General features: G+C 42.1%; 1 protein-coding gene across 3 annotated transcripts in view; it reads left to right on the forward strand.

The window, feature by feature from the left end:
• The window catches only part of DIS3L2 (DIS3 like 3'-5' exoribonuclease 2), a 177,450-nt gene that overhangs the window by 97,790 nt on the left and 54,851 nt on the right, over positions 1–24,809 (forward strand). For all 3 annotated transcript variants that reach the window (XM_071752443.1, XM_071752444.1, XM_071752441.1), the window contains 3 exons: positions 9,052–9,164; positions 16,290–16,397; positions 19,322–19,555. In XM_071752443.1, the coding sequence (XP_071608544.1) occupies positions 9,052–9,164; positions 16,290–16,397; positions 19,322–19,555 (455 nt within the window). The remainder of the gene's footprint in view (positions 1–9,051; positions 9,165–16,289; positions 16,398–19,321; positions 19,556–24,809) is intronic.

Consider the following 24,809-nt stretch of genomic DNA (forward strand, 5'->3'; position numbering starts at 1 on the left):
ACTTGACAGCTTTAGTAGAAGCAGGGTGGCATACTCCAGACACTATGATGTTAAAAAGGGAAATAGGCTGAGTCTAATGCCTAGACAAGTGCATTAAACTGGATGATAATGTATTGTAGTGGAGATTAAGAAAGTTTGGATTTGGTTGGAACATTGATTGCTGGAACACAATTTGTTAAAGCATGTTGCTTGTGAGAAGGTTGGTTAAAAGCTTGATTAAGCAAAAATGGGCAGGATTTGTTATGGCTAGTTCATATTTATTGAATGAGATTTTTGTGTAGATATTTTACAAATATTCCATCCCTATCCCAAAAGTTTTGTGTATTTTTGACAGTACACAAAGAAAGCTGTGGCAGAAAAAGACATAGGATTGAAATAATATAACAGGTAGATCTGTGAAGGACTAACGAAGACCATGGCTGCAGAACCATGCAAACAGATGTGCAAATACCAGTAGAATTACTCATAGGGGAATTGATTTCCTTGAAGGGAGGAGAGAAGCTCTGGGCAAAGTTTCCTTTTGGATCATTTTAGTTCATAAATTCAGGACCTGGGACAATTCCCCAAAGATTCAGAGGTTCTGGATTGTGTGTCCTGGTGGATATCACTGATACTTTTGGATTTGGACTTAAAAACAATAGTGTCCCATGGTATATTGAAGAAAAAGCGAAAACAAACCCAAAAGCCTTAAGGGAGCTAGGTAATGGGAAAAGGATCCAGAAATTCCTGTACAAACATATCTAGAAGTATTTTGCCTAGGATTTCCATTCACGAAAAAGAACCTCAAAGATTAGAAGAATCTTTAGAGAAGAACTGCAAGTGATAGGGGGTGACCAGATAGAGCTAGAGAAAACAGGATTTTTGAGTAAATTTGGCAGATAATAATGAGAAGATATATGAGGAAGATAAACTTTAAATGGGTACAAATAGCTAGGAATAAATTTTCACATGGTTAACTTCAGTCACATGTTCTGTTGCATGCAGGCAACAAAGAAATTAGTGTCATATATTTTCTTTCTTAGCAACTTTCTTAAATATCAGGATTCCTCAGAATCATTGGACTTGTGTTATGACTTTCGTTGCAATGCAATGGTTTCTGAACTCAGCTGAATAGGAATAACATCTTCTTACAGTGCAAGTCACTACAGTATTTTTTGATTGTTGACTAGTATGCTAATCACACAGAAAGAGTAAAACCAGGTGCAGGTGGAGTTATTTTAAAAATTCTTTCTAAAAATAAACAAAAAGTTGGAAGGCTAAACCCAAAATCTGAGCAGCTGTCTTTGTTCTCAAAGAAGTTAAAATGTCAAGGCCAGACACTGGAAGTACCTTGTATGTCTTTGGCCTAGCACTAAATCCCAAGGTCTCTTTGAATGCCTGGGAGTAGAGATATCACAGAAGGGACTGACCTAGCAGTAGAGAGAGGGAGGTCACTCTGTACTCCAAACCTTCATTGCAGGAACAGGATGACATCCTACACCCAAAATGATTGTATTTCATTTTGAAAGCTGCTGGGTGCCACTTCCCATCTCTTTAAATTCAAAGACTACAGATTTCCTGATAGTTTGCCTCTTCAATGGGTCTTGGAATAGTGATAAAAATAATTCATAGCAGGAATACCAGAAATTGTCCTTTTACTTTCAAGTTGGCTGGAAATCTCGCTGTTAAGAGACTGCTAGGAGTCTCCCTTAGTAACTTTTCCCTTCCAGGAAGGAGTGCTTTCTGAGCTGGGAATCTGAGTTCACAGCAGCATGGTTGTCACTTTCGTGCCCTGCTTGACATCTTGTCTTGATGAAGGGCTGAAGATCCATGTCCCAAGGGTCTGGAATAGACTCCAAGTAGCTAAGATTCATGTTGGGTCTTAGTAACAAGCATTCATCTAGAGGTTCTCCCAGAGATGACCAAATAGCAAGTACTGGCATTCAGGGGATAAATCTGATGTAGTTTGTAGTCCCTGTTTCTTAATTCTGCTCACTATGCTTGAATCTTACAAAGAAATCAATAAAATTTATAGAACCCTGAAGTGGAACTTTCTATTTTGGCACCTCACAAAGTCTGCTAGGCATTTGTGTGGGCACAGAAAAACCCCAGCTTACCCATGACCATCTGCATTGTAAACAGGTACGAGCAAAGGAATGGGGAGAAAACATGGATGGGCAGAGCTGGAATGTGGGCATCTCTACCTAAAGAACTGTTGTGTCTGGTCTCGCCAGTGACAATGCCGGACACGTTTGGTGACACATTCTGGAACATTTTAAAGAATGGCTGGTGGCTCAGAGAAAATTCTGGGAAATACTCTGCTTGGGAAGGGTTCCTTTCCTGGTGTGTTTCCATCTTCTAGCTTTTTGTCTTTGCTTACCCTTCATTGCACTTAATGAACACATTAATTTTGTTTTGTACCCTACCTGGAGTCAATCCCAAATTGTTTTGTAAAATCATACTCACATCTATCACATTCAGTTGATGCCAAAGGTCAGGGTAGTTGAGACCTGAGCAAAAACAGTGCTTTAAATGTCACTACAAAGCAGGTACGAGTTAATCTGGATTTTAGACTCATTTATATCTGACAGAGACCTTTTAACTTTTGGGGGGGAAAAATTCGCAAAAACCATATGAAAACCTTATGATTTATTGTTATTAAATACCCTGAATTATTTTCTTGTTCTTCTGGGACTCCTGAAAGCAAGGACTTTGCAACATTACCATTCCTATCAGAGGTTTCTTGGATATTTCCAGACATCCAGGAGGTGCCAAGATTTTCAATATGAGAAGAGTTAAATATTTACTTTATTTTATTTTGCCTTCCCCTGTGATCTCATCCAGTTTCTCACTTTGGAAGAGCTGGGGCCAGTCTTGATTCTGCTACCTTTGAGGCTTCATCCCTCTTGCAGCTCCTGAGTTTGTGCAGTTAAGTGAGAAATGTCACAGCTGTTTCTGTCTTTACATCAGCCCAGGTCCTGATAAAAAAGGATGTAAATGTGATCTGTGAAGGCTAAGAGTTAAATGGCTGAAAGGAGACACTGATTTAAGAAGGAAAGCAAAAACCCAGACCACCCACCCTCCCCAAGCCTTTTCTCTAGTTGCTGCAGGCCCTTGGAGCAGCCACACTGACGTGTTGCATGTGCTGCTGCTCCCTCTGTCTCTGCCCTGTGGAAGTTGGGGACCTGATCTTGGCCACCTCTCCAGGTTCTACAGACCCAGAGAAAAGTGACTAAACATAGTTCAAAGAAGAATTCAGATATCCTGAAACCTTGGCCAGACTGTTCCTGATGGTCTCAAAGTCTCTGTAGCTGGGGGGGTGAAGGAAGCTGTTGATGGGGGACATTTCCCATGCGAACCAGTGACAGGGGGTTTTGTATGGGGACATCTCCTAGAGGCAGTGCATGGTAATATGTAGTATTTTGTGGATCATTACCCTTTAGAGATGCTTAATGTTGGGCAGACAGTTTTTCCTCTTTGAAATTGTTGCAACATTTACTAAAGTAATATTTATACTTGGTTGGAAAAGTTGCTTTGCTGTGCCGTGGGGACTTGTGCTGCTCTCTTGAGATGTAGAAATCTGCCTCCTTTTGTTGGAGCCTTTTTATAAAGTTATGTCCAAGAAGTGACTTTTTGAAAAGGAAAAAACCTGTTAAATGCATTTTGAAAAAGGTGTAATTATTTGCATCTCAGTTGGATAAAGGACCATCATGATAATTTTAAAAATTCGGTTTCCTGGCAAACAAGTTCAGGGATTTATGCTCCGTTGCATTACACTTTCAAAAAACAAAATGGCCCTAGGGCACACAAGTAAAATTTAAGTGCTTTCATTGTTATTTTAAAATAACTAAAACAAAACATAGTGTCTGATTTTTTTGAACAATAGTTTGGCTTCCTAGGGTGGAAAAGTAACCTCAGCTGAGAATTACAGCCACCCACCTTTGTCTTTAGACTCCAGAACAGACAAATAACTTGCTCTTTCCTTAGATCCACTTTTATTTTTGTATTAAATTCTTGTTCTCTTCCCATCTTGCTCTTTTTTTGCTTTCCCACTTGCTCTTTTTTCCTACTCATGCTATCATTCTCTTGCCTCTCTCTTTTTCCTCTTCCCTCTATCCCAAGAGGGCCACTTCTGGAACCATTGAGCTGTGGCTGCACATACACGTGCCAAGGGAAACAAGAATGTTTGGGCTTGGATCAGGTCCTTCACTTAATGGCACATTTTAAAGACCTGTGATTGTCCTTAGCTACTTCCAGGAGCTTCCCCAGGTCTAAGTGCCATTTTCTGCCTCTGTGCAGCTTGTATTTTTATGAGTCCACCCTTCTTGCTATCTGCAGCCCCTCTTGGCTGTCCCTTCTCTGAGACCCTCTGCTCTGGAGACTGTCCTCACCCATTTACCCACAATCCTATCTGAGAGCCCCAGCCTTGATGAAGACCCACGCTTCACTGTAGCACTGATAATAGTAACAAAATGTGCACATGGATTTAAGGCCTTGTTTGTCTTTCTTTATGCAAGTTTTCATACTTTTGCAAGGCAACCAATATTGCTTTGCAGATAAGAGCAGCAGCATGGTAACCTCAGGGCAGGGGAATGGGAAAGAGCTGTAATTATTTGCTGCAAGAGTTTGGTCATGACAGGGAACAGCCAAATACCTCAAATACCTTTAATTGCTGGCAGCAGGTAGGTACTCATCTGTAGAGAAAATACTGCTCACACTGCTTTGAACTCTTCTGTATCTTGCTAAAAGAGGGGTGAAGACAGTATGAGAAATAGTAGTTAATATAAAAAACTCAGTATTACATTTTAAGCTGACTTAATACTTTGTCTTCTCTCCTGAGAATGGTGATGGTTGAAGGTGAGATGGAAATAAAGGGGAGTGTGTATGCTAAGGAATTACTTTCTGCTGCCTTATGCTTGAAGAGCTGCGTTTTTAAGTTGCATGGCCCTAAAATTCACATATGCTAAGGTACAGAGTGAATTTGCTTGATCTGTTTTTCTGCATTTGTGCTAGGACTGACAAGGATCATTGAAGACAGAGGGGTTTGCTGCCAGGGTGTTTGCTTGTGTACTGTGCAAATACATTCAAGTGAACTTTCTGATTCTTGGGGCAAATACTTCATATGACTTGCTGGGCTGGCAGCTTTTGTGGAGCATTTACAGGCTGAAAGGCATTTTCCTTCTCTTACAGCTTTCTCTTGCTAATCCTTTTTTGTTTTTAATTTTCCTCAATAAAGAAGGAGAAAAGTTCTTTGAACTGTTTTGTCGTAGAGAATGAGATCATCAGTGAATGAACATCACATCAGTGAAAAAATAGTAAAAAAGAGAACAGGTTGTTCTTTGTTCTTCTGCAAGGTGCCACCAATTCTGCTTTGATTTTAGCATCATATTGGTGTTATCCACAGAAGGTTTTGCAGTGGTTTCAAACCAGATTCTCAAATCAAGGAGCCAAACCTTCCCTAAAACTGCTGCGTGCCTAGTGCAGCATCATGCTCGGGGAGACCTGCCTGTCATAGCTCTATCACTTGAGCTTTGAGAGGGGATCCACACTTCTAGAAAGATGGAGAAATACAGGAGCATTGACTTCTGTCATTCTAGCTGCCTACATGATGGTAAAGAAAAAGGGAAATTGTGTACTCTGTGTTCAGTGCCACAAGGGTATTTTAGAACTGTGTTGTTTGCAGTGAGGTGGCAACAGATCCTGTCCCTCTTGCACAGAGCATTGCCCCAGGAGGAGCGTTGGTAGCTGAGTGCCCATCTCTTTCTCTATTTCTACTTGCAGACCTCTGCATGAGAGCTTCCCTTTGCAAAGGGCTTGTTATTGGGTTTTTCAATTCCATGGTGTAATTTTATACAATACTCCTGTCTCCCATCCATCTCTGTTGCAGCATCTCTGTATTTGTGGAAAGGGTCTAATAGGGTTCAGCTGGTTAATAAAACATGTATTGCTTGAGTCTAAATGTCATTCTCTGTTGTTAAATGTCTGCCACATAGCAGCTTTGTGGTGCTATGAGTGTGTTGGAGTTCAAATGGGATGACTATTTTGCACCCACTTTCAGATGGAATGATTTTAAGTGAAAAAAATCCCAGAGATCCTAAGTAAAAGAAGCCATTCAAGTGCCTTCAGCATTTTTCATTGCAGTACATGCTCTTGCTTCAGCTCTTGCTTTGATGACAGCATATAAGTGTCTGGCTTAATCTCTTGTGCATTCTTATGTAAATTTCTTTTTTAAAAAAATAATCCTTAAACTGGTACTGTATACCAAGCTTATGGGATTGTTGGGCACCTTTAACTTCACTGCTGGGGAATTTTAAATTTGAGATGGAACAAGCCAGTGGTTTGTAAAGTACTCATTTCTGTAAGAAATTTAGCCTATAAAGTCTATCACAATGGAGACCTACATGCCAAGACTTGAAGCCTCTGTTTGCTAAAAAAGTAGATTTCTTCATCAAAATGGAGGTGGAGTAGACCACGTGTAGCAGCCTGGGGTGTGTGGTCCATGTGGTGTCCACCCTTTCCCTCTTTGCTCTCCGATAAGACTTTTTCAGTAAACTAGTGGTGGTCTAACTGTTTTCCTTTCATTCAGGTCACATTTTCTTCTTTTCCTTGGGAAATAACGCAAGACTTAGAACATGAAATGCTCCTTTTCTGATTGTCATAAAAATTAATGAGACTAGAAAAACTGTTTGTGGACATGGAAGAAAATCCTAGTGAATGGTATTTCTCTATCCACAAAGCTCTTTCATTTTAATTAGCAAATAAACCAGGGCAGAGCAGCAGGCAGGTATTTCTGTGCAGGCTTAAGCTGGTATTTTGTCTAACGCATTCAAAGGCAGTGACATGAGAGGAATCTGATTGGTTGATCCTTCTGTTACATTGTCAAGTTCTCTTGGTCTGAATTTTTGGGGGGTGAGGGAGATGGGGTGATTCATACTTGAGCAAGACAAACCCAAGACCTGCCAGTTTGCATTATGTCAATGTGTGTAAGAAAATATTTAGATAGAATTTTGATTACAAGTTCAAAAGCAGGGGGCTCACACCGACCCCAGCTTTTAGAAGCTCTGGTGGGAAACCTGAATGAAACTTAACTCTACTCAATGTGTTTTCATTGGCTAACTCCATGTTTTATTATCTCATGCACTGAGATCTTTCTTGGTTTGTCAATTTTCTACCAAGGAGAAAAAATTCATGTATGTAACAGTGCATATATTGAATTAAAGTGCGATTAAAGGCATGATGTAATGACCTCCTCTCCTTTTCCTTTCACCAATATTTGCCTGCAGGGTCAATACATTACAATATTGACTTCAAAGTATTCAATATTTTTTTACCTTCTGAGTGTGTTGGCTTCAAGTCTGTGTAATACTAAACTTGTTGGTTGAACTGTTGGTCTAAGACTTACCATCTAAGTAGTTTCAGGCTTGGATGCCTAATCCATGTAGAGCAGCTTTCAGGGCATGTGATAATATCACAACACAGCTGTAGGCAGCTTTCTGAGGTGAACCATTTAATCTGCAGTCTTTTCTCCCAGCTTCCTAACAAGGGGTGGAATTTGTCCCTTGGTGTGCAATGGGATTATTGCCCTCTCCTCCTGCTGCCATCATATTTACTCTCTGCAGGACCTTCCAATGACTGTAGGTTATGTGGACAAATCTAACCCCCCGACTCTCCTGTCTTCCATGTATGTTTCTGCTGCCTTTACATCTGTGCTCTGTTGAGTGTACAAAAGCAGCACTAAACCCAAGATGATACTTGATGTACTCAAAGTGCTGTGCAAGCATGGCTTGATAAAGTTAAGCTGAAATTGCTGAGAATTCAGTCTCACAGGACAGGTTGGTGCTCACTTATCTGAACTCCCAGCTGGGGGCACACTGGGCTGGGTGGCTCTATGAATACCAGCTTGAACCTTCTCACGCTTCTTCCTTTGCATGTATGCATTTGTATTCTCACCCTGTAAATCTAGCACTGGTACCTGTCAGAAGGGCACACTGGCAGATGTTCTGCGTGATCACAGCAGCTATTAAGAATTTAGGCTTCAAAAACGTGACACTCTAGAGAGAGGCTTTGATAATATTCTTTGGAAGGCATATAAACAAACAGGATTGTCACCAGCACGGTATCTTATTACGTTGTCTTTTTTCAGAAGTTAGGGGAAGAAAAAAATATTTATAGATACCAAGAAGTTAGTGAATTCCTCTAAAGAACTTAATGTTATAATTAGGAACCTGCTGCACTTGAAACTATTCCACAAATAAGCACCTCAAATCCAGCCTAGTCCTTCCAGAGAAAACAAAGGCCAATAGGCTTCTTTGGGGATTAGTAAACTAGAATTTCTTGGACCAAGGCACTAATTACTTCCAAAGCTGAGGATGATCACTATTTCTAAATCCAAAGTATTGCCTAAACCTTTTCTCTAGGTACTTCTCTCTAGCATAACTTTTGAATGAAGGTATTTGTAGACTGGACTTTAAGCATTAAAAGCCCAATCTGAAGTGAAGGCAGGATAACAGAGTATTTTGTTTGTAGAAAGCTGTGCTTCTGCTAAATCAGTGAAGACTTTCCAGGCCCCCAGCAGCAATTTGGACTCAACCAGGGTGTAGTGGAAATGAGTGTAGTTCTGAGAACACCAAAACATGTGTGAACTGCTGCTCCATATGTGGGCAATGCTGCTCTGCACTGCCTGTATGGTTGTAAGGTGGGCTCCTATATTTCTTTCTTTTTTCTGTCAGCAAAGGGATAAGAATTGGTTGGGCTCACTGTTAAAATCTTCATACTTGGAAACACTTGGTTTTTAAAGAGTTTTTATGTATCAACCTCTGTGCTTGAGGATTCACTTGTGTGAGTATCCACTCATATGTTGTAGCCACAGTGGCTGTGAATTCATCAGTGTCCTGAGAGTCCACAGCTTTGCTTTTAGGTGGAAGAACTGGAAAAAAGTATAATTTTTGTGAGGCCTAGGCCTAAGGCAAGAGGGTTGTGGTAGCACTGGGAGAGGAGGAAGAGGGTTCAGAGTTTAACAGATCAGCATTTTGTTTCTACCTGCAGCCTTCTGACTTCCTTGTGCAATTTTAGGGAACTTCGAAGTGGGTGTTCACATCGCGGACGTAAGCTTCTTTGTACTGGAAGAAACGGAACTGGATAAAGTAGCAAGTGAAAGAGCAACTAGTGTCTATCTAGTTCAAAAGGTAAGGGCAACTCTTCTTTATCTCACCTGACAACTGTGTCTTCCATTTACCATAAATTAATTTTAAAGGTTCATTTTCAAATTCTTGCAATCAAAACTTGGTTATTACTGCAGCAAACAAACAAACATGAGTAAATTGATGGAAATAAAAGAGCTAAAATAGCTGCTGACTGTCTTGGTGCCTACAGAGAGAGCACAGGATGAAGCTGTAAGCTTCTGCCCACAATGTCTGTGGGCAGAAACCTTGGTGTCCCTGTGCGTGTCAGCTCAGGAGCAACTTCATGTGAATGGGACACTGCTCATCTGGAGCTAGTTCAGGGCCCATTGCTGCATAGCTACATTTGCACTGAGCTGAGCATGAGATAAGTCTGACAGAGCCAACTTGGCTGCTCCAGTTTGCTGTTGCAGTATTGAAATTTGGTGGAAGTTTTTGTATTTGCCTTCAGTGCAGTAGTACTAGCTAATCCCTCCCAGAAGTGGATGCACAGCAGACCAGGGTGTAAAACACTCTGCAACCTCACATCTTGAGGTATAACAGTATGTCACTGTTATACAACTCTTCTGTATCCTAAGCACTGGAAAAAATTGTTCTTTCATCATACAGTGAAAAGATACTTGAAACTGTACAGATTTTAGTGTAACTGAATCAAACATTAAACCCAAATTTAAAGTTCACTTCTAAACTTCAAAAACGAACAGTTTTAAGTTCAATATCAAGTTCAAGTTAAGTTCAAAACATCCAGGTTTTGTCTGTGCTTGTCTCCTTTTTAGTTCAATGTGCAGAAACCCTTCCTAACTTATTAGATACAACTGCTGTGCTTGCAGGGAAGCTGGGAGCCTGGCTGTTAGTGTCCAGGATCAGCTTGAAGTATCAACTACATGAAGAGGAGTGTGGAGACAGCCTCATAAAAGCAGATTATTCTGCCTCTTCACTCATTCCCATTCAATCAAACCGAAGTCCTTGTCTCTGCAGCCCTTTCTGGGGTGACAGGACATATTTTATATAATAAATGAACTTGCTAGTTAGGTTTACGGTTGATTCTTCCCCTCCCTTCCTGTATGTTCCCAAAGTTGCTGTCTGGGGAGGTTATTGAAATGATGCTTATTCCAGTAGCTTACTGTGTCCTCTCCACACTTTCCAGATGATGAAATGATTTATTTTCTGCTGAAATAAAATTAGGGATTTGATATCAAGCTGCTAACCTTTAATAGCTGTTCTCTAACTTTACTTGTGTAGAAATAGCAAGGCACAGCTCCAGGGGAGCCCAGGGAATCTCTGGATTTTACATCTGTGTGGGTTGCACGGAACAGTCATGATAGCAATGCAGGAGTGCCCAAGCTGGGGTGGTGGCTGTGAGGCCAACTGCAAACTGGTGCTGCAGTGTGGGACCAAGGAATGGCCACACTGGAAAGCCCCAGTTACCAGGGACTTGCTGTTCTCCAGGAGCAGGAAACGGTGCATATGTCATGGGAACAGCAGTTGTGGCACCAGAGTCTCCCTAGTCTTACAGCCTCTCCAGTGATTAGCCCCTGGCTTCTGCTGTGCTCTGCTTCCCCCTCTGACGGATGGCTCAAAGGCTGTAGTTCACTACAGGAGATATGTGTCGGCCCAGTGGGGATGTCACTGGTAGGCAGCAAACCTGTCACCCAAGAAGATGTGTCACTTTTTAAGTCAAAATACTGTGGTTTGAAGGCATGTATTTATGTTTTTTTAAGGAGAGAAAGAACTTTTTATATAAAATGAGTCATTCTTCATGAAAATCTGGTTGAATTCAAAAGCTAATTGAGTTTTCTTTCAAAGTGCTTTCCCCCTCCCAGCACCAGTCCCATGTGCGATGCCAACCTAGGTTGCCTAATGTCCATAATCTTTAGTTGTTTTTCAGCTACCTTGGCCCAATGGTCAGGAGTAGTGTTTTACCCATACTTCTACCCTGCAGAAAATACCTTTTAAGAGTGCAAACTAAGTTGGATTATAAAATGGTCAATAATTTAATTGCAAGAGATGAAAAGGAGAGAGGGATGGGCAAAGGAAAGCAGCCAGGCTGTCTGAAACAAGATGGTAGCATGACTTTTGTAGAAAATATGCTTTGCTTTGGTGGAACTGTTTCCTAAGACATCTGTGATTCTGCTAGAGGTTAACACTGTATTAATCCTCCCAAAGAAATTAAATAAAGACACATATTTAGCTTTCCTGAGCCATGGATCCAGAAGGGGAGTTATTTTGTAATTTCTAGCAGTCTATTTAATAACAGTCAAAAGTTTTGAAATAAGAGTGTATCAGGTTTTAAGAAACAAGAAAACCTAAACAATTTCCTCTTTTTTTGGCACATCTTACAATGTTATTTTAGGTGTGAAGCAGCTCGAGTGAGAGGTCAGCCATAAATCCCTATAATATTTTATTGGTCCTATTTTATACTGGAGATCAAAGATTGGAACTGTAAGCCTATCTTCACATTAAGTCCTGGGACTTTGAAACATTCACTTTTGACACCAGCAGGCTGTCAGGGTGTTGATATTTTGATAATCTCAGGCTGAGCAACAAAGAGTTGCTCGAAATCTGAATTCATGGAAGTGTTGATACAACTCTTGAGCAGAAATCTTGGCTCATAAACAAATTGCCTATTTCCTCTGAGTATCTTTTAGTGTGTAAGCAAGAGGTTTGCTCAGCCCACCCCACTGTTGGACCTCAGTGTCCTCCTCCCAGCTCTGGGGAGAGCAACTGATGGAAACTCAGTTAATATAGTCCCTCCCCATCAGACTGGTGGTGGGAGAAGAGCTCACCCCAGAAGTCAGTGGTGGTAATAACCAACCTGAACCAAGCCTTAGCAGGCAGTCAAAACAGGATGCCAGCAGAGTGGCCTTGACTGACAGGAGCAAAAATGCTCATGTGACAATGCAAAATAAGAGGTTATTCTTAACCAGACTTTGTTCCCTTTTCCCTTTGGTTCACTGATCAGTTTTCCCCTCTGTTTCTTGAAAAGATGCTACAGTGAGTCCATTGATGAGAGCCATCCTGGCTAACATGTTCTGAGCCTGGCCAGTGGGTCAGTCCTGGCAGCAGCAGATGTTTCTGATTTTAAGGGGGATAGGGAGTTTTGTTATCCCAGTATGTGTGCACTCCCTCCCACTGCTCAGCTCCCTAGGAATGAGTCTGAGGCTGGAAACTTGTTTCTGGAAGCACTTTATTAGCCAAAGGAGCAAAACAAAACAAAAAATAAAACAATGGGCTCTCATAAGCAAGAGGTCTTCCCATGTCCAAAGTGAATCCACTATGCAGAGGAGTCAGCTGTTAAGCAGTTTGGCCAGCCATGGTAGCAGGTCCATGTGTTGTTGTCAAACCCCAGGACAATGATGTGTGGGAAACCTCCCAGCCCTGGTAGTCACTTCTCTTACTTTGATTTTCCCTTGATGCCCACCGGGATGTTTGGCTGCCTGTGGGAAGAGCTGACTGTGGAGGGGGAGCTGTTGGACAGCACTGGAGCACAAAATCTCAAGTTGTGTTTGGTTGTGCTGGAAATTTTGCATGTAGGACTTGGAAATAAAGAGCAAGAAATCCTCTGTCTGTGATTTGATTTGAATTGCAGACCCGCAGCTGTGTGTGTTGTGTGTATCAGCCTTTTACTCAAGTGTCCTTTCCAGGATCTCTTTGGCCGTGCTAGGCTTGTGGGGAATGGTGTTGTCTTTTATTACTCTGACTGGTAGAGAGGGATGAAAACCAGAAAAGTTTTCACCACCCAAGCCTTTCTTCAGCCCTGATTTCTACGATACATTCATTAGAAAGATTTCCTGGGGACTGTAGATCTGTTCTTTCACCAGGAAAGTTTTTTCCCTAGCCCTGCTGGATCTGTCCAACTGCACTTCTAGATTTGACTACATTTATACATCCATCTGTTCCAACTTTATGAGCCCTGTATAAACCCAGGTAACTTTATTTCCACCTGCAGTAAACCGAAGCTGAGTTATGTGATCCACAACATAGGCAGATCCTTGGCAATTTGCTAAGGAAACCACTTTGCACTGGAGGTGGTACCCTCGGCAGTGGTTCAGCTAGCTGGATTTCTGCATGCCGTGGCACTCTGCAGGGCAGCTGGCAGACACAGCTGTCTTTTGGCAGACAGTCATGGGAAGGGCAAAGCATTTAAAAGCATTTAAAATATGCTGGGCAGTGTCTGGATTATACGAGGCGATGCTACGCAACCCTGATATTTTGCAAATCTGGGCATTAAAGACTTACTTAGGGAAATCTCCTCTCATCCTGCGTCTCCTTCAAAAAGAAATGAAGATAATCCTATTGCAAAAGTTCCTTTGGGCAGCCCCTGGGACAACTCCTAAAGCATCTGGCTCTCCAAGTGTGATGCAATTGTGACATCTTTGTACGTTAAATGCTGGACTTGCAACTACTAAGAATCCTTTCAGCCTGTAACCGTATCATGCTAAGGGAAAAGGAAATGTGTATTTGTAACAAACTTCTGTGCTTTGCACCAGCTGGTTTATTCTCCGAGTAGAGTGTGAAGAGGAACCATGATGTTAAAGCAGGAGGAAGCAGTTAGCCAAGACTGTCATGATGTTGCAAACAGGTTTCTTCTGCTAATTCTATAAGGTAGACAAAATTCAAATACCTTCAACACAAGGCCACATTGTCATGTTATGTATGTATTTGCTGATCCCAGGAAAAGGTTGATTGAATTCTCCATCTCCTTTGTGGCTTCTTCCATGACTTGGGCTAAGTTACTTCTAAAGTTTTCCTCCTGTAAAACAAGGGTAATGCAGATTGAAGCTTCCCTATTTAACAGTAGATTTGTTACAGCTAATTGCATGGTGATTAGTGCTGTAATTATGAGCCAAGTTAAAGCTTTGCTTGTGTTTCACATCGTTGAAAGCCCTTCCATAGAATTATAGCCTCTTGAATCAGATATTAATCCTGTGCAAGTACACTTAAAACAAGCATCCTGTCGTTTCATTTGGGCTATTCTTCCTGGATGGGTTTTCATGTTTCACGTAGACATTTTTTTAGCAGACTGTTATTGCTTTGGGAGATGTCAAGGGAAAGAGGATTTGCTAAGGCACAGAAATATTCAATAAGTGCAGAACATTATCAGATTATCAATCACAGAACAGGGGAGAGAGGAAAGCCAGTAACTGCAGCTTTTAATTTGTGTGGAAAAGGGCATATAAGAGCTTTTATTAAATTACTGCACTTTGTTCACTGTGACCTGAACTTCAGGGTCTCACGGTGGTCATGGGTGATCTTAGGCAGGCAGGGGTTTCCGATAGCCTATAAATCTATTTTCTCTTCTTTCTGCTATGGTCATGCTAAATTTATAACCTTGTGGTGAGTGGGTCCTTCCAGGCAGCATGGCAGAGCTCACGTACTGATCTGTGAGTTATTAATGTCCCGGTATTGTTAACTTACTTTTCACAACTGGAATAACACAGTTGACGGCCTTTGTGTTGCGGGAAGCAGCTTATCATAATCTGTGCCCTTGTGACCTTCCAGCTGAACCAGTCCTGCTGATTCATGTTGCAAGTGACTCCTTGACAGCCACAGACTGTACAGTTAACCTTTTGGCATTAATATGCACTGGAATTAGAATGGATTTATAGCCATCGTCTGGTGCCAGACCACAAATGTGATTAAATATTTAAAAAGTATTTCCTTCAAAGGTAAATACAAAGTGTGTGCACTTGAGGAGCAAATGGATATCTGAGACTTTTTCCTACTGTTTTGAAGAACAGTTGTTGTTCCCTTGGCATCTAGGTAGAAAAAGCTGTATCTGAAATCACCAAGTTTGTGTCCCAGAGTTGGGAAGAGCTGGGGTTTGCATGCCAGTCAGCTTCCTGCAGGTCCTGTATTTACAGGGTGTCACTCAGAGCAATCAAAATAGAAACTAAAGTAGCTAAAGTATTTTTTGGCAACTAAGTAGAGCCTTTCTCTCTGTGTTTCTCTGGAATGCTCCAGCTTACACTGCCACTCAAAGTAAACAAGAGGCATAACCTGGTTCCTTTTTGAGGGCAATACCCAAAGGTAAGTAATGAGAAGAGAAATAAGAATGTGAACCTCTAATAATTAGGTTTGCTTCTTTAAGCAGCTGTTAAATGTTGTATTTACTGCAGATTTCTCTTGGGAAATAAGTCAGGACTGTTTAAAGACTTGGAGCTGCTCAGGTTTACGCTAGTGTGAATATACTCTGAAGCTTTTGTTTTGTTGCTGTAGTCAGGTGAGTAATTCATTATTTGGTAAGTCAGTGTTCAGCAGCAGCAATATTGATTAGTTGTAAGGAATTAGGGCACAGGCTGAAAAATCCTTGCCAGGAATTTCTCTTTACAGACATTTTGTTCAGACAAAGTTGAGTATAGTAAAACCATAATTATTCTCCCTGTTTGCAAACACTATGTTCAGTAGCCATAAAACAGGTGCATGGTTCTGTCTCTGCGATGAAGCTTGGCTCAGTTGTTATTAAAGCCACACACTGTTCCCACAGTTCTTGGGAGAAGCTTCATCTGTGCTTTGCAGAGAGTGGGCTTGCATTACTTGCCTGGTTACACAGACTTCAGCAGCAAAGCAAGAAACACAGTTCCCAAATCCAAGCACTTTAGCTCCTGACTTCCAGCACCATGTTTCTTCAACATCAAGTTTCCTGCTGTGCTGAGCCTTCCTTATTCTTTCCAGTATCAAAACATGAAAAAAAGTGGAAAACAGAGCAAATGTTGTGACCTTACTGCGGAGTGAAGTGTTTGGGGATGCAGGGTGCTCCAGGGGGCTTAATCTGTACCTCAGAGTGGAGTGCTGAGAATGGTTCACAGGTGGGAGACTGACAGCTCCCTCTGGTCTCACTGCAGGACAGGGCTGATATGAGCGTTGGTGACCTCAGCAGTATCTGACTTTCCCTCCTTTCAGAGGATTTGCATTACTTACTCATCCAGTGCAGTATGCTGTTCACCATGCAACGTAGCTCTGGCGTGGGTGATGCATCCCAGAACTACAACACAACATCTACCACAAAGAATGTGTTTTCTCCCTTTATGCATTGTTGACCCTCTTTTTTACCTGCTGGTCATGGAAGCTTAGCCACAGACAGGCCTCTACAAGAAGCCCGTATCTTACCAAGGTGTTCTTCTCTTCCAGGTGATCCCGATGCTTCCCAAGCTGCTCTGTGAGGAATTATGCAGTCTCAATCCCATGCGAGATAGGCTGACGTTCTCTGTGATATGGAAGATGACTCCAGAAGGCAAGGTACCTCATGTAGTGGGCTGTCATCCTGCTAATCAGTCCTCTTTTGGTGGTAATCAGACCCCACTTTTGCAAAGAGAGTGGTAAAAATGCCATCCCTTAACACTGAGGAGCAAAGAAAGAACTTCTTTGTGAACAGTACTGGAGGACTCTTCCTGTATCTTGTTTTACCAATGAGATACCATGGATCTTCCAACTGGAATAAACTCACAGCATGGTGGGGAAGTGAAGAGAATTTTTATGAATCTCAGGAACAGAGCATTTCCTGCTCCTTCCCAGATCACCCACCCACCTAATGTCTTGCCTCCAGCAGAGGCTCATGGCTAATGCTTTGGGAGGGACAAGATGTTCCCCCCCTACTCCAGGCCTGCCTTGTGCTTCTGGATGGTTGTGCAATGCAGTGGATGAAGGCGGTAACCCTCTGTGGCCTCTCTGGTAAACAGACTATTTCATTCTTCTTCAGAGTTGCAAATTAAATCGATCCAAATAAAATATGGTAGTCTTCAGCAGAGACAGAGCTCCATCCTCTGCATGTGTTATTCCCAAGGAGCAGGTGGGGAGGCTGTCTATTAGTACAGCAAGCTTCCTTCAGTTGTCTGTTAGCTCTTCCCAGGTCTTTGTTTCTCCACATTTCTCTCCTGTACCCTTTGTGGTGCCCTAGCAATATCCTCTTCATTGGTCACAGAGTCCCCTCAATAATCAAGGAGGTCTGAGGACTGCTGCTGCCACAGGACTCTCTGATCTATGCAAAGTACACTTTGTACTTAAAATTGTTTTTCATTAACCAGTGTTGTGTTCATGCACAGCTCTGTGGAGAATATTTCTTGTGCTAATTTGGTAGTTTTTCACAAATATTAGCTTTACTTCCTTCTTACTGTCCATACGACTCGAGACGATGCTGAATCTTGTTTTTTGCTTTAGCAAAATACGTTTCCAGTCTTGTATCTGTGTTTCTCCAGTGGGTCCCTGCTCTGGCACTAAGAGGATTTTTGTTTGTTTGCTGTGGCAAGCAGCTCACTTCTTATAGCAACAGCATGATTACTCATGGGACCTTCTAGTAGCAGTTAGTTGGTTGGCCTTTTATTGACTCTGAGTGGTCTTTGAACAGCTAATAGTCAATTCTTAATTAAAATAAGCTTTTAATTAAATCTTGTCTCTTGTGCTCTGCAATATATACGTTATTTGCTTTTCAAACAGTGTTCAGACCAACCCTGTCAGGCCAGTGGGAAAACAGAGGAGCTGCAGCATCTGTCTCAGGCCTGCTCAGGAGCAGTGCAGGAGCGGTGGTCTAGGCCATGACCACACTGCCCCTTGGGAAGCAGACTGCCTACAGCCATCTCAGCAAACTGGTTTCTCCTCAGAGGCCTTCCAGGACTGCAGTCTTAATCGAGGTCACTTGATTTGAATATCAGGAGAAGTCTAGAGAAGAATTTACTCCTTATAAGAGGAAAAGTGGTTGCAGGCCTTTTGCCCATGTGGGCATTCTTTCAAGAGCTTATCTGTGAGCTGAGACAGAGCATGTCTCCTGTCTTTCTAGGTGTTACTGCAGCCTCATCTCAGTGTGAATACTATCACATGCTTTCCTATGCTGGGTGAAAGGGAGGTGAGTGAAAGGCCTTTGAACTTCAGCTGGTGGTGAAGAGCCACAAGAACACAGACACTGAGGAGAGGGCATTACTTAGTGAGGGACAGGTAAAGCCAAAGAATACTTTTTGCACCATGTGTACACAGCAGGGTTGTAACTTTGAGCTGGTAAAGCAGAGCCTGACTGCACTACTAGAAGTGGTAGCTGATCTGAGCTCCCACTGTTACTGCTTCAGAGCAAATAAACCGGAAGTGAATGCATCTCCCATGGAAAAGCCACCGAGATTTTTGTCACCTGAATGTTGCTATTGATAAGTTGCTGGGGTTTCTAATTCTTGTTTCTTTTAGAAAAATAATGCCAGACTCAGCTGTTTCTGGGATAGAGACTCTTTCTTTTTTCTGTTGCTTTTGGGTTCTGGAGTTTCTGCCTTTTAGTTTTCCATGACTGTAACAAAATGCTGTCTGAGCAGCACTGCACATATCTCAATGGACTCCAGTGGGACAGGGTGACATGATGTATCTGAGATGATTTTCCAAGGGCAGAGGCGTTAACCATATTGTTGCATCTGTGCTGTTCTTCAGAAGCAGATCTGGGCGTTTATAGGAACAACGTAGCATGTTCTTGTTTGGATGCAGTCAACAGAAAGATATTTGAAAACAAACGATGCAACTCTCCTTTTTAAGTTATTGCCTGCTGATGTTTGAAGAACAGCCCTGCGGGTTCCTTCTACCAGTGAAGAAGAGAAATTATTTCACTCTGAAACAACCTATACAGGCTCAAAACTGTTGTCATCAGCCAAGATACGATGAAGGCACTGCCTTGTGTGGGGAAAGTCCTCAGCCTCTTGCACAGCTGCATCACAACCTCAAAGAGACTTACACCACCAGAGATTGTGCTAATGGGAAGGTTTCATGTGAAATGGAGTATTTTAGGGACAGCCCCTGGTTGCTCGACCACATGTTGAAGAGGTGGAATGTGATCTGCTGTGGTTTAGATGGTTCTTTGCATGTGTGTTTCTGCATAATGCCACCCCTGCACTCAGTAACCTTTGAATCAGCCAGCTACAGCTGGGCTGCAGCTCTCATGAGCTCTATGGAAGATGGAAACCAGGTAGAGGAGAGGGGTCCAAGCAGTTTCTATGTGATGGAACACATTATTAGACACTAGAGAACCTGTATGGGCAAATGGCCTTCTGATGGCCTCAGTATGAGAAGCTGTTCACTTAAAGTTGAGTCAGTGATGAGGTCTGCTGTCATTCCTTCCAGTGTTCATACAACTTCCCAAACTTTTGTACACTGAAAGAATAAGTCATCAAATCTGTTTACACTTTCCAATTTTGCAGATCCTTGATGAATGGTTTGGGCGGACGGTCATCTGCTCCTGTGTGAAGCTAAGCTATGACCATGCACAGAGTATGATTGAAAGCCCCGGGAAGGTGTTCTCACCTGAAGAACTTCCTCCTGTCTCCCCTCAACACTCAATAGCTGAGATCCAGCAAGCTGTGCTGAACCTGCATCGGATTGCCCAGCACCTTCGCAAGCAGCGCTTCATTGGTGGTGCTCTCCGCTTAGACCAGGTGAGTGAATCCAGTGAAGCAATTTCATGTTATGCTCCCTAGGGTTTTCTTGATCAGTCTAAAAACTGAGGAATAGAAAATAATAGAAAGGCAGGTTTGTGTGCCAGTGTCTTCTTAAAAGTAGCATCAAAGTATGTACCAAAAGCACTATGTAAAGTAGGATGGAAAGAAAAGACTTTCTGTTTTTCAAGGAGTGATCCATCTTCCAACATTTCTCAAGGTCTTAAAACCCTGGTGGAGTGAGTAAGTAACACAGTGAAACACATCACGACAGTGTAATTCATTATCGTGCAGTTCAGATTATCCTTCGTGTACATTTCACTGGGAAAGGCTCATTCTTGACATTTATTTCTGTGCTTGCAATACTCATGTTTTCCACAGCTTTCATAGCAGTTCTCAGGGCAGGGAAAATGACTAAATGTTATCTAAGCTAATACTTATAAGTGTTGGGTGTGTTTCAAAGAGTGAAATGTTAGTGAGGAGGTTTTCTGTCTGGGGTGATTTAAATAATCTTATATCAGTTATGTGTCATTTCTATTTTACAAGTAGATCCAGATAGTTTAGACTATCACAGCAAAAATACTTTTATGTTTGAGGTTCAGCTACTCTGAAGTGGCTTCTGACAGCTTTTGTGGATAGGTGGTTCCAGTAATTGATAGAACCCAGTGGCCTTCCTGAGCAGGAGATGAAATAATCTCTTAATGTAAGGAAGCTCTATTGTTTCATTCTGCAAAATGAGCATGAGTCAACATAAGGATATTGGTGAGAAAGAAGCTGGTGTACTGAGATGTGTAAACAGAACTATTGTATGTAAAAGGTGTGTTGTAACCCTTCCATTTTACTCAGCATTGTGGTGCTGTCTACAGTTCCAGGGAAGTCTAATTTTAGAGAAATCATTGCAGAGCAAAAGATCAATGAGTCTTAGTGATCTGTGGCCTTCCCCAGCAGAACACATGGCTTAGCCTGGCAAAAGGGCAAAGAAGAGGCAATATGCTGTTCCCTAGGTCTCAGATGGACAGGAACAGGAATAACAGTCCACAGTGACTCAGAGCTGTGGCCCAGAAAGGTCACCAGGTGCATTACACAGGCCACACTGTCAGTGTAGTACTGAGCAGTCACTGTATGTGCATGAATTGGGTACCTGTTATCAAACTGATTTCAAGATAAGCATGCTTTAAAACAGTTGTGACATTTACAATGGGAGGATTTGGACAGGGAAGCATCCTGTTCCAGTGATAACTTGTAAAAGATTAGTGGTGTTTGGTTTTGATCTGTGCTGTTGCAGAGAACATATTGGAGCATCGCTTGTGAGGCCAGAATTAAAAGCCACTGCTAAGACTGCCAGAGATCTCTGCACAGCCTTGTTCCTAACCAAAGTGGTAACTGGATTATATCTCACAAGTGGCGCTTTATGCTGTGCAGAATATCTCTTCCCTGTCAAGAGTGTCAGAGCAAAATTAATGATCTTGGCAAAAGAAATGTATTTTAGTTCAAGGGACACTTTCACCATACTTACTTTTTCCAAGTACTGCCTTGCTGTCTGCATTTTCATAAACAACACCCTGCCCAGCACACGGAGAAAGCACTTAGTGTATGGCCTGAGTACAAACACTATGTGAAGGAAAAGGTGTGTGGACATGGCCAGTGGCATATGACTAGACAAAGCAATCTGTAGCTTTTCATAGGAGATGAGTTCTCTGCCTTTGCTTTCCCACTTTCCTGAGTTCACACGGATGCAGTTGTGTGCTAGGTCCAACTTCCAGCCCTGTGCAAGCAAGCAAGGGTGTTTCCAAATGGGAAACACACCTTTCTAATCACTGGACCTCTCACTGATTTCCTGTTGAGTAATGTAAATCCTGAACAATGAAAGACAAACTACATCAGGAAACTAGGGCAATGAATTATCAGATTCCAAATAAATAAGTGAGCGAAGGAAATGATCATCCCACAGTCATAAGGGAGGGGATGGCTGGGCATGAATGACTCCAGTGCTTTTTTTTCCAGGGGATGTGAGCCCTCTTCCTATACATTGCATTACGTTTCGGGTCACTCCTGATGGAGCAGCAATGGCTTGCTTCCACTCTGCCATTTTAGATCGTGACTTCCTATTGGTATTAAAAAAAAAATGACTGGGAGAAGAATCTGTCCTGTTTTGCCGCTGATCATGGTGGCCTGGAGCTGGTGGTCCCCCACATTTTTCCCTTTGAAATAGTATCAGTCCTCCCCCATAGCACCCCTATAATTTAGGATTTGTTCCCCAAAACTAAGAACATTTCTCAAATGAAGCCAGTCGTGTGTGCATCTCTGTAATAACAGAAACACTGATTGGCCAGGGAACCTCTTACACATGACACAGGATGGCTCCACTGAGGTCCCACAGTATCAGGCTGTCTGTGCTCTGGTGAGGCGAATGTTTCCTGTTTGAATGGCACTGCTGAATTTTTATGACCTAGTGTGATTTTATATTTTAGCAGTAACATTAGAAGCAGAAATATCTAGCTCAATGAATGAAGAGTATATTTTATTCTTTTTAGTAACTTGGGAATTATATATCTGTGTCACACAGAAGACCTTGAAACAAATTCCAGAGGTCTTGAAATCTGGGGATTTGTGGATTCAGTGTGTATGTGTCTCTTTGGGGTTGTGTAATTTTGAATTCCTGCCTCGGTTCAGTCTTGGTCATGTCACTCTTTTAGCCCCAGTTCCATTCATGCCTCTGCAGTGGTCTGTAGGGGAATCCTGTTGCATTGGACCTTGAGTCTAGGGACGCATCAGTCACTCTGTAAGCTCTTGCTGTCCCCATAGGCCCCTTCTGGGGCTTTTCCCCTACAATATGATTTCCTGTGCTGCCTGCCAGCTTTCTAGCTCCAAAAGGCAGCTGAATAGTTAGCTTTAAAGGTTTAAATCTTTGCACCTTCAGTGGCAAAGGAGCTTATGAAACTTTGTTCACACAGACAGAGATTAATGTATTGCTTTTAGTTCTCATTTGGAGCTGCAGCTTTTAGATGTAAAGGCAAGAAGTGCCTTATACTGTGGCTTTGAGAAAAAGTGTTCAGATATTTACAATTTTGTCTTTCCCCACCCCTAGCCTCCTTCCTGCCATGGACCATGAAATGCCATCCCTGTGCTGTCCTCTCACAGCTCTCGGTGGCTGCACCCACACTGTAAATTGGAGCAAGGATCTGACCTGGTTTAAACACTAAAGTGAGCACAACCCACAACTTTCCTTTTTTTTTTTTTTTCCTGGCCAGGTTACTTTAAAGCTGGATCACTTCTCCAAACCACAGCTTTTAGAAACACTAGCCAGAGAATCAGATAGAAACTTGCTTTCAACAAAAAATATCAGGTTTGCAGAAAAGCTCTTTAGCTCAAGCCTGCCTAGAGGAGACCCGCTGATTAATGGTTCTCTTTTTGGCCTCAGCAGTTTATAAATTAATCACGAGGACAGATGCCTACAAGAAGACAGGTTAAAAAGGATTTTTGTGCGTATTTAAAATGAGAATACCCCAGGATGCTGATCTGTCTCTATGACAACTGTCTGTGAGCTGAGCGGTGGCTTTTGTTGTGCCCATGATTCTGCCTTTGCCAGCACACTTACACCTGGGTGCTCAAAGTGTTGGCATTGACCAAAGCTGATTGTGAGAACAACCCGAAGTACATTTATGTTAGACCAGCTAATGGCATTGAATTGTTTGCTAGAATAGCTTTTCTCCTTGTTTTCTGTGCAGCAGACATTCAGCTTTGCAGGTGTGTGCAAAAAGGGAATAAGAAAAGGATTAAAATGGCAAAGATGAGAATGTTACATAAATGGAAGGGTTGAATTGCAAGTGAAATATTCTCACTTCTGCTTGTTCCCAGCCTGTGTGCTGTGCTGCTGTCTCATCGTCAGACCAAGGGTTGCTTTTCCCTGTGGATCTCTATTGTTTTGAATAACTTAAGAATAAAATTTATCTTTAAGCATAGCTTTGTTTAATTCAGATTGGTTAGACTCCTGAAGTAATGGACCATTGCTGCAGCGGGAAACATAGGGAAACAAGCACAAAGACTCCAAACACCAGAACACCTGCAGAACACCAGCTCCAAAACACACGGGTATCTGGCATTACTGGGTGTACTAGCCAGCTCTGTGTAGTTTTTGAAGCTCTCATAAATTACTCTGTCTGCTTGATGCAAACAGCTCTTAGAAGTTGACTCGAGCCATCCTCACACAGAAAACAAGGAAGAAGAAGGACATCATATCTGCAGGATGTGCCACTGTATGTTGGGAAGTTTTGTATTTAATTGTGGCTAATGGAATAGGACAGAGACACATATTTTTAGACAGTAGCTCCTGCTAATGCCCTTTAATTGGAAATCTCAAGAGCTAGAGATTAGTTACTATCACCACTAAAGTTTTCCAATATGAATGACTGTTGAAAATAATTATGGGAAATGTCATGTTTCCTGACTCACAGTTGTATAGTAAGCATTCAAGACTTCTTCTCTTGCTATGTGGAGGTAATAAATGCCGCTGCCCTGGTTCAACAGTCAGCATGTGCAAAATACAGTATATTTGTATATGAATGGAAGGCATTTGAGGTTGGAAGAACTGTTTAAATGAGGCAGCAAAGGGCTATAGTATTGTATAGACCTCAGTTAACTGAATGTGCCTATGTTTTCCTTATAGTGTGATCTGAATTTGTCTTAAATGCTGTTGGGGCATCCTGGCTTGAGCAGTCTGTGGTGTCATGTTTAGGTTTTCTAGCCATGGGTGCTGTATGTGCTACCCCTGCACATTCTGAATGCACACAGCTTTCTGAGGAGGAGGAGCAAATGATTTTGCTCCAACCTCTGATTCTTGGATGAATTTCTCCAGAGAGCACTGTGTTGTTGAGTTTTTTTGTTGTTGTTTTTGTTGTTGTTTTTTAGCCACTCTCAAAGAGAAAGTGGTGGTGCTCATCACCTATAACACTGGTACCAAATTAATCTCAGATTTGGTTTCCCTCAGGATAGGTTGAGGTGTGTACCTGCTTTTGGTCCAAGAGAAAACCCAAAAGAACCATTTATAAAATCCTAAAAACTGCTATGATATCTCCTCAAAGGGAGCAACAGCAACAATGCATGAACGAGGCCAGGCAGGCTGTATGTATGGTAAAATAAATGGAAATGCAGACTGACAAGGAGCTTTCACTATTCACTTCCTATCACAATTCCACCATTGTCTGCTCCTTCTCTTTGATGTCTGGTTAAAGAGACATCACTGATACCCAGAATG

The sequence above is a fragment of the Heliangelus exortis genome, chromosome 9 (genome assembly GCF_036169615.1).
Source record: "Heliangelus exortis chromosome 9, bHelExo1.hap1, whole genome shotgun sequence".
Lineage (NCBI taxonomy): Eukaryota > Metazoa > Chordata > Aves > Apodiformes > Trochilidae > Heliangelus > Heliangelus exortis.